The sequence below is a fragment of the Ochotona curzoniae genome, unplaced genomic scaffold (assembly GCF_017591425.1).
Source record: "Ochotona curzoniae isolate NIBS_2020 unplaced genomic scaffold, NIBS_Ocur_1.0 contig_908, whole genome shotgun sequence".
NCBI lineage: Eukaryota > Metazoa > Chordata > Mammalia > Lagomorpha > Ochotonidae > Ochotona > Ochotona curzoniae.
In genome coordinates, this window is record NW_024466607.1 from 13,731,986 (window position 1) to 13,741,246 (window position 9,261).

General features: G+C 48.2%; 1 protein-coding gene across 1 annotated transcript; it reads right to left on the bottom strand.

The window, feature by feature from the left end:
• Positions 1 to 318: 318 nt before the first annotated feature.
• Positions 319 to 7,733, bottom strand: LOC121165647 (C-C chemokine receptor type 1-like). The gene is made up of 2 exons (XM_040994346.1): positions 7,411 to 7,733; positions 319 to 2,736 (listed from the first exon to the last, which is right to left on the bottom strand). Exon 2 carries the CDS (start codon positions 2,723 to 2,725, stop codon positions 1,670 to 1,672), a length of 1,056 nt encoding a protein of 351 aa, XP_040850280.1. The 5' UTR covers positions 2,726 to 2,736; positions 7,411 to 7,733; the 3' UTR covers positions 319 to 1,669.
• Between the last annotated feature and the right edge of the window lie 1,528 nt (positions 7,734 to 9,261).

The following is a 9,261-nucleotide window of genomic DNA, read 5'->3' on the forward strand; positions in this document are numbered from 1 at the left end:
CAGCACAATGTTCTACTTTCTATGGGAGGGTGGGACACCCATTGGCTTAGGATTTCTTGATATTCTTGACTGTCCTGGTTCTGCAGTCTCCCTAGGAACTCCCACCCCCAAGACCTGAGCTCCTGGGAAATCCCATAGCTGAGCACTCTGCAAGAACCTTCCCCACACATCAGGGTCCCAAGAGCTCAAAAACGAAGTAGGTCTTCTGTCATTACTATTGGATGGCACCTGTTTGTGTAAGTCATGATGGGGAAATGGAAGGGGGTGCACAGGGTGCATCCCTGCTGCAGTCTTCAGCACAGCCACCCCAAAAAACCATGCTTGCCAATGATTTATTGACCCTGGAAAAAGTGAGCACCACAAACTCATGCAAAGCAGTAACAACACAACCTCGAGTGTAACTGGGGTCCATCTTTGTCTCGATTGTACATATACATGAGGTGGGTGTGAAGAGTAGGCGAGAGCCGCAAAGAAAATGCATTCAATAAGAGTCAGTGTCTTTAGTTAGTAGGATGAGGATTGATTGTGGTATTTGGGTTGTTTTGTTTTGTGTTTTCAAGCTTTGATAGAAGTGATTGTTGCTGTTGTTGGGGAAATTGCTTTTGAAGAGAAATAGAACAAAGACATGATACATAAGGGGTTCCTTGGTAAGAGAGGAAGGGGCAAGGGCTCTTAGGGAAATAAGCTCCCTTGAACTAAGGGTCCTCCCAGCCTCTGATATGGTGATAGACAGCTCCACCCACCCTCCAGCAAGGACAGGTGGGTTTCTGCTGTCTCTCCTGCCATCCCAACCCCCTCACCCCGCACCAGCACCGTAGCTTGCAAGCCAGGCCATATTTTGCTGACAGGTCCAAGGCAGTAGTCGGAGCTTTGATTCTAAAAGCAGAAGGTCTGGTTGGAGAACCGGAAGGAAGAAAACCAATCTTGCTACAGCTTCTGTGACCAAGCTGTCGGGATTTACCTACACGTTGCGCAATTTGCAGGGAGAGGAGAATTTGACACCACTCACCAAGGCAGGAAGTGACCAGTTCCTCCCTCCCTGGCTATTTCAAGAAGCATGGCATCGTATTTTCGGGTGGCATGCGTCAATTTACTGCCTGAATCAATTTTAGGGCTTTTAGTTCCACTTCCAATAGTGGGTCCCTGATACGATTTCCCATTTTATGTCAAGTTCTACCCATCCCATTCTCCAAGTTCCCCAGGGTTTCCAAGAGTCCAAACAGTAAGGGTAAAGCGACGGTTTGGGGAGACAGCTGCAAACTACTGACTGGCTCCTGGACTCAGAGTGGAGTCCACTGTGGACATCGCTGTTTCAAGGTCAAGGGCGGTAGAGGTAGAGAGCAGGAGTCGGGGTTGCAGTGGCTTGCTTTACACATGCCAATACTCACAAATCTGAAACCTTGTTTGGGGGCAAGCCCTTTGGTCCCAGGCTCTGGAACATGTCATTTGACTCATCTCTTCTCCATCAGTGAGATGTTAGTGGAAGAGCTGAAACTCACCCCCTCCCTGACCCAAGAAGTGATTCTTTCTAGGACATTAAGTTCAGTCTTTTTTGAGCTTAAGATGGCTGCCATTCCCTCTTGCCTTCAGAATCCATCGTGAGAGTCTAACTGCCTCCACTCTCCACCCATGGCAGTGAATCAGGCGGTCACTTCTGCTTGGGGCCAGGTCAGAGCCCAGCCGAGAGCTCGTGTTCTCCTGTGGAGGGGGACATGGAACTGACTCTCTCCAGCCTCTCAGGGGAGAGGAAGGGGAGCCATTTAGCCAGGTGCATGTGGAAGAGCTGGCGCAGGTACTTCCGGAACCTCTCGCCCACAAAGACATAGATGACAGGGTTGACACAGCAGTGGGTATAGGCAATCACCTCTGTCACTTGGGTAGCCATGTCCAATTGTTTGCTCTGCTCACACGGACGGGTGAACAGGTTGTCTTGGAAAGCAGACACAAACACAGTCAGATTATAGGGGGTCCAAAAGAGAAAGAAGATGAGCATGATGACAAAGATCAGCCGGACAGCCCTGGTCTTCTTCTCATTGGGTCGTTTGAGCAGGATCCGTATGATTCCAGTGTAGCATACGACCATGACCACCAGAGGCAGAACCAGCCCCAGCAGGTTCAGTTTCAGGGCCTGGAACTGTCTCCACATTTTCAGATTCTCATGAGGGAAGTGAAGACTACAGGTGTGATGTGTGAACTCCCGCTGGGTCTTGGAAAAGTACAAACCCGGGATGGAAGCCAAGATGGCCAGGCCCCAGGTGATGAGGCTGGTGATGATGCCAAAGGTGACCGTCCGAGCCCGCAGGGCGAACACGGCATGGACGATGGCCAAGTACCTGTCAAGGGTCAGCAGGATGATGAAGAAGACCTCGCTGTACAAGCCTATGAAATAGAGCCCAGAGAGGAGCTTACACATAGCATTGCCGAAGACCCAGTCATCCTTTAGCCTGTAGTCAATCCAGAAGGGCAATGTGAAGAGGAACAGCAGGTCAGAAATGGCCAGGTTGAAGAGGTAGATGCTGGTCATGCTCCGTAGCCTCTTATACTGTGTGAGGACCAAGACCACCAGGACATTGCCCACCAGGCCAATGACAAATACCAGAGAGTATAAGGGGGGCAGCAGCTGGGCCCCGAAGGCTCTCTCGGCTACCTTCTGGCATGGGGTTGTGTCCCCATAGTCATATTCTGTGATTGATTCATAGTCCTTGGGAGTAGTTGCAGTCTCCATCCTGGCCTCTCCTACAAGAAAGGAAAACAGTGCCTGTATTAACTCTGCTAGCCAAGGCCATTGGCTGTGGGCAACCAATGTTATAGCTTGTCAACCACTTAACACACATGTGTGCCATGCCCTGGAGGGGGAAAGGAGGCACCGAGGATACCTCTCTGACCTCATGGAAGCTATCGTTTAACAGGAGAAGCTACAGTGAACAGAATGAGCATACATATTATTAATTCAATCACTAGGGCGATGGAAGTTGTTCAAATGGAAAGGAATCTGAGTAGTGTAGACCTCCCCCTTCTAGTCCCAACCCTAGCACACTCAGAGTACCTCCCCATGGCCAGGTGTCTTCCTTGGGGTTAATGAAGGGTACATCACTGTTCCCATTTTGGGGGTAATTGAACAGAGAGGTGGAATTTTTAGGGAATGCTCCTGAGGACAGCAAGAGCTAAAGCCCAGGGCCAAGTGTGGCCAATGCTGAAGCCACTCAGCTCCCTTGCCCCTAATCACATAGCTGCGACTCTGCCCTGTGGCAGGAACAGGAAGTCTCTGGAAGGAAGACAGTCCTGGCTGAGCAGGAACTCAAAACAGATCCACGTGGGTCCTAGGTGACAAAAGGTCTTCTGCCAGGGCAGACATTGCACTCATTGATAGCGCTGGGAAAAGTATGGCCATTTGAGGAGCTGTTGTCACAAAGACTGGGTCAAGGACGTCCTGCAGCACTGAAATGTCTCGTCCCCAAACCCCCCAGGCTGCTGTCCTCAGAGGCCAGCCCCTTTACGTGGTAGATGAGAACAGAGGGCTCCAGAATGGGCTCAGCCTGGCCCACCTTCCATGGCACAGAAAGGTCTGCAGGCAACCTTCTTGGAACCCCAGAAGACTTCAGAGGGAAGCACACAGGCCAGGAGAACATATGTTAATATTTGTCATTATCAAATCTGCATTGACTTGACCCAATTCAATTTGACTCACCAATTTGACTAGGTGAGATATAAAACTGGAAGTGAGGTGAGGGAAAGCTGGGACATAGAGCGTTGATGTCTATTAGTGACTCATGGGAAGCTAGAATCCTGCTGAAATATGCTCTGAATATTTTCCAACCAAAATTGCCTGGAGACAGAACCAAAATGAGAACCCAGCCCCTAAAAGGGTGCCTCTAGTGAAGTTTTGGAATTCATCCTAAAGGCTCAAAGGCAGCTGTGGGCTCCAGCTGTGGGCTCCAGCTGTGGGCTCCAGCCACATGAGCGGACAAGCAAGCGACTCTCCTGCTCCCAGCTGCCGTCCCCCATCTGGGATGTGGGGAGGCTCCACTGTGAGGAAAGCGCTCACCCTGGCACTCACCAGGCCCTCGGCTGGGTTTTAAGGGGCCTCCTTCCCCACAGTGGCCTGCCTGAAACAGTCATCGCCAGTACCTCCTGGACTCCACACCTATCCTAGTGACTGTACCCCATGTTCTTCCCGCTTTGTAGACAATCTAGACCCAAGGAACAGCCTGGAGCTCAATTCTGTTTCTGTACTTGTCTCTGATCTGCCTCTCAGCGCAGAAGTCAGCATACAGCACGGAAACACAACAGGTGCAAGGCTAGCTGCTTGAATCCAGGATTATTGCCAACATGAAAGCAAACTGAATCTGCACTGTCAGGGGTGCTATGTTGAATATGCCCCCTGATTACTGCCCCAACTCCTGGCTCTGTCTGCTATTTCTTGAACTCAACAGTGACCATGCAATATCTTTGGGGGTAATTGCTCCTCCAGGGAGATGCCCTGATGTGCAGCTTTGGAAGAGAAATCAAATCAAAGGGCCATGGTGCTGACTGATCTGCAAGCTGGGGGTGTGCCATGGAAGTCGCCACGAGGGTCATTGCAGAGTGACCAGTGGTACCCCTAAGCCTGACACCTTAAGGCACTAGTGTCTTCCAGCTGAGGTCTTGGTGCAGCCCACGATGACAGAAAGCACTTGACTGAGGTATGCTGGCTGGCTCATGTATGCATTTTTCCCCTGCTGCCCTTTCTTCTGTTGCTAGCTGGAGTATTTGCAGGAGTATTTGCCTCTTAGAAATCAACAAGAATTTCAAAACAAGGATCTTAGGGCTAGTCCATTATCACATGTTTCCCAGCCCTTCACTGCCCAATCCCCACAGCCTCAACAGCCTGGATCTCCTTGCTACTTGGTACTGGAACAAAGGGGTCTATGAATTGTACCTAGCCTGGTGACAAGCCACACAAACTTCTGTACATTACCAGTTCTTCCAAAACCTTGCTCCCTCTATACTCCCAGGGGAAGACTTGTAGAAGGAAGTTTTCTGCAAATAGCAGCCAGGCTCACAACTCTCAATCATTGTAATGCAAGTCTAGCTTGCATCTTGGTTTTAGCAGAACAAAACCAAAGCACCCAAGAAGTCCTTGGCTGGCTTCCAGGAATGCCCAACTCTTCTACAGACCGTAAGTCCCAATTTTTGAGGATTCTTGATTCCAGTCTTAAGAAATTGTATTTTATCATCAGCATTTTATCATCCTGGCATCTGCACTATTTACCAATCACGATTTCCATTTTGACACAATTTCTTCATATACCACACTTACTTTCTCTTGATTTTCCAATTTCTACTTTAATAATTTGCACAGAAGGTACCCCTTGGAGCTAGCAAGGTGGTGTATCATGAAATGTTGGGATCCGTGCAGTGGGTGTGGGTGACACAAGGGTGTGAAGAGAACAGCTCCTCTGTGTGGCAAAGGCCCGGGGGAGCTTCCAGCTGTTAGGCAGGGCCCGGCGGAAATCTCTCTGACCACCTTGACGCTGTTTCACCCCCTGGCTGAAAGGACACTCAAGCACCCCACTAAGAATTCTGTATTCTATTGAGGCATTCTTGTTTGCCCCTGTGAGACAGTTTTTGCAGGTTTTTGCAACCGATGTGAGCTTGAGAGTTAATGTTATTGATAATGTCTTGGTGAGTGGGCCTTTAACTGCGCACAGGTATACAATTAAACCCATGCCATTTCAGGACACCTTATTGTGTGCCTACCCATTGCCCTGAAATCGGGCTCAGACATATAGCATGCCTTCTGGGAAACGGCTTAATAAGAATTTTACAAACTAATGGAAGTGATGGGACTATGAGTGGAAACTACTATGGCAAAAAATATATAGTTACTGTGACCTTAAAGGTTAGCCTGTCCTTGCAAATCTTTAGAGCATAGAAAATGTAGCTGTTTTAGCTGCTTTCATAATTTTTTAACTAGAGGAAAAATGGGGTGATTTTAGTAACATCATAGAGATATACTTTTGATTATTGTTCGATTGCTTATGAGGTTGTAGAGCCTGCAGTTGTAGGGGAATTTAATGTTTGAAACTGTCTTAGATCCTTACGTTTTTTCTCTTTTGATGTAATTCTCCCATTAAGTGATAGATAAGTTGTAAAAATAAAGTGTAGTAGGAATGTTTTGCTAATTAGTAGGTAACCATCTATGCCTTGGCCTTGGAGTCCTGCTTGTCACCTAACGGCTACTTCTGAAGAATGAATAACGGCTTGCTTTAAAGAAACTGATTATAGTAACTTACAGAATTATCTTTAAGAGCACCTGGTTGACCATGAAGTAAAAAATTAATTGAACATCTGTGCATGCTATCTTAGTTCTGAAGTTAAAAATAAAAAAAACTCAAATGTTTGTGTAGAGGCTTGTGATGTGTCTAAGTAAATAAAAAGAACAGCTTCTTCTTGAGCAAAAAAGCAGCAAGAAGGCACCAAGTGACAGTGTCCGTGTCTTTCTTTATCGCCGACTCCACACACACTTCTGGAGCTCTGAATTCAGCTGGAACTGGACTCCGACAATGAAAGCCTCTGCCTGCAGCACAGATATCCTATATGGGTGCCAGGGTGTGTCCTGGCTGCTGCACTTCTGATCCAGCTGTCTGCTTATGGCCTGAGAATGCAGTGGAGAATGGCCCAAATGCTTGGGTCCCTGCAGCCATGCAGGACACCTTGAACAAGCTACAGGCACCTCTCTTCAGGCTGGCCCAGTCCTGGCTGTTGAGGCTATTTGGGGAGTAAATTAGTGAGTGGAAGATCTCTCTCGAACCCAGCAAAATGGCTCAATTGGCTAATCCTCTGCCAGTTTGTGTCCCAGCTGCTCCACTTTCCATTGAGCTCCCTACTTATGCCTTGGAAAAACAGCAGATAATGCTCCAAAGCATCCACACCCACGTGGGAGCCCGGGAGGAAGCTGCTGGCTCCAGATCAGCTCAGCTCCGGCCATCGTGGCCATTTGGGGAGTGAACCAGCAGATGGAAGATCTTTCTGTCTCTCCTTGTCTCTGGAAATCTACCTTTCTAATAAATATAAGCAAATCTTGAAAATCAGACTGTCTCCTTTGTCTGTAACTATGCCTTTCAAACCTTAAAAAAAAAACAACACTTGTTTCTTCATACAAACTCTTAATCAACAGCAATCACTCAAAAAAAAAATGCTTTCTGTTTAGCAAAAACCCATTTTACATCTGAGTGCTAGCCTTACCAACCCATCCATTCTCTGTATTGCTAGACAATGAAGTTGCCTCACAGCTACATATGGGCTACTTAGCCGTTTGTCTGTCTTCAGAGAATTCCCTCCCACTTTTTAGGGGCCTAAGGCTGTGTTCAGTCTTTAAACAAGGTGACCATCAATGTAAATAAGACAGAAAACATGAGTGTCACTTACTGGGTTCCAAGGGGTTTTGTGCCAAAGTCTTTGCTTCTGGGATTTCTTAGAATCTTCAGGAGTTTGAGATTCAAGGTCTTGCCCCAGTAGGAAATCCTCAGCTTCCCGTGTGCCGATAGAAATGGGGGTCCAGTTTCATAAGTCTTTTAGAATGACAAGAAGAGAGTAAGTTCTCCTTTTTGTAAGCTTGGGTGCCCCATGAATAGCCACAATGCCCACGGGTGGCCAGTTCCCAGAGGCCAAGATGACGGCAAGGTGCTCTGTGCTTGCGCTGCTCTCTGAGGGTGCTCCTGGGAGCCCTGGCCCTATAGGAATGAGGAGGAGCTGGGTGCAGGTGGGTGGGGCTGAGGGTGCTCCTGGGAGCCCTGGCCTTATAGGAATGGGGAGGAGCTGGGTGCAGTAGGTGGGGCTGAGGCGCGTGGTAATGAGCTGTTCCCAGTACTGATGCAGCAATTGAAGGCCACTCCTGTGCCTGAGTCACATGAAGGCAGGACCAAGGACTGGCTTTGGGCCTCTCTTTCATCTGCTGCTCCTGCTCCTTGTCATGGTCAAACAAGGACCATGTTCAAATCCCAGATCCCCACTGGAACAGGGGAAGATTGTCTCATCTCTGGCCCCATGCGTGGTGCTGACCGACTCTCCCCCATCAACTCTGGCCCAGAGCTGCATCCTCTTCAAATGAGGCCACTCCTAACCTCCCTTATAGGATCACCCTGGACGGCCATTGTGGATCTCATCATGGAAACACGCCGGGGAGATGTCACTTGTCCTTTTTCATGTCTCGATTCCATCTCTAAAACAAAAGCTTTGGACCAGGTGGCCTCAGTCTGGCAATTACTGTCCCCAAGTAAGTCAATGAAGAGAGGACACGCCTGGGTATTTGTAGGATTTTGTTGGGAAGTAGGTTTCTAGAAGGCAGAGACTAGTGGGATCTGCCTTTTTTTTTTTTTGGTGTGTCTGAAGGAGGAGGCAAGGTCAGGACCTCCAATGCATGCCAGGCTGCTAGCTCTGCCCTGGGTTTCTGTGCATCCCACATTGCAGAGGGCACATACCAGGCAGTAGGCCTGCTCCTCTAGCATGCACCTGTTGAGTGTCTACCATGTATGAGGCAATGCATTAGGCACCTAAGGATATAGCAGCGACCAAAAGAGGTAGGGATCCAGCTACTTGAGCCATCACCTTCGATTCTCAAGAAACATCAGCAGAAAGAGGAGCTGGGACGCCAGCTTCTGTGCCCCACTATAAGATGCAGGTGTTCGTAGTAGTGGCTTATCCACTGCTTCAAAAGCCCAGTTCTGGAAATTCCTTAATCACACATTAAGTCAAAAAAAATCTCCAGGCTATCCTGCCTGCAAGGGTGAGCAAAGTTAGAGCCTGCTTCCGCCAGCTTCCTCTTAGGATCACCAGGGAGCTTTACCAAACTACAGCCACCTGCACCCCAACCCAGACGGTCTGGTTTGCTCAGTCTGGGGTGCAACCTGGAGCTTGAATATGCAAACAATTTTGAGGAAGTAAAGCCATTGGCCCAGAGCGGTGGTTTTCACACTTGCACGTGGTCAGACTTGACAGGAGTTTTGTTACAAAACAGATATATGGGACATGTCTCCAAAGAGTTCTGTCTGTCTGGAATGGGATAAATTTTGAGAACCATTCGTCTGCAGGAATTCCATGAGATAAAATCTGTTTACTTTTGTGAGTTCACAAAACGCAAAGTGAAAGGGAAGACCTCTTGCCCCTAATCCCCCACACTCTCCATTTCCCTCCACAGAACGAAAAAGGTAACAGCTTATTGTCTCTTTAAACATACATTTAAAAAATAAATAAATAAATACATGATAAAAAATCACCTCC

Coding starts and splice junctions, on each gene's coding strand:
- LOC121165647 (XM_040994346.1), bottom strand. CDS start 2,725: ATGGAGACTGCAACTACTCCCAAGGACTATGAATCAATCACAGAATAT.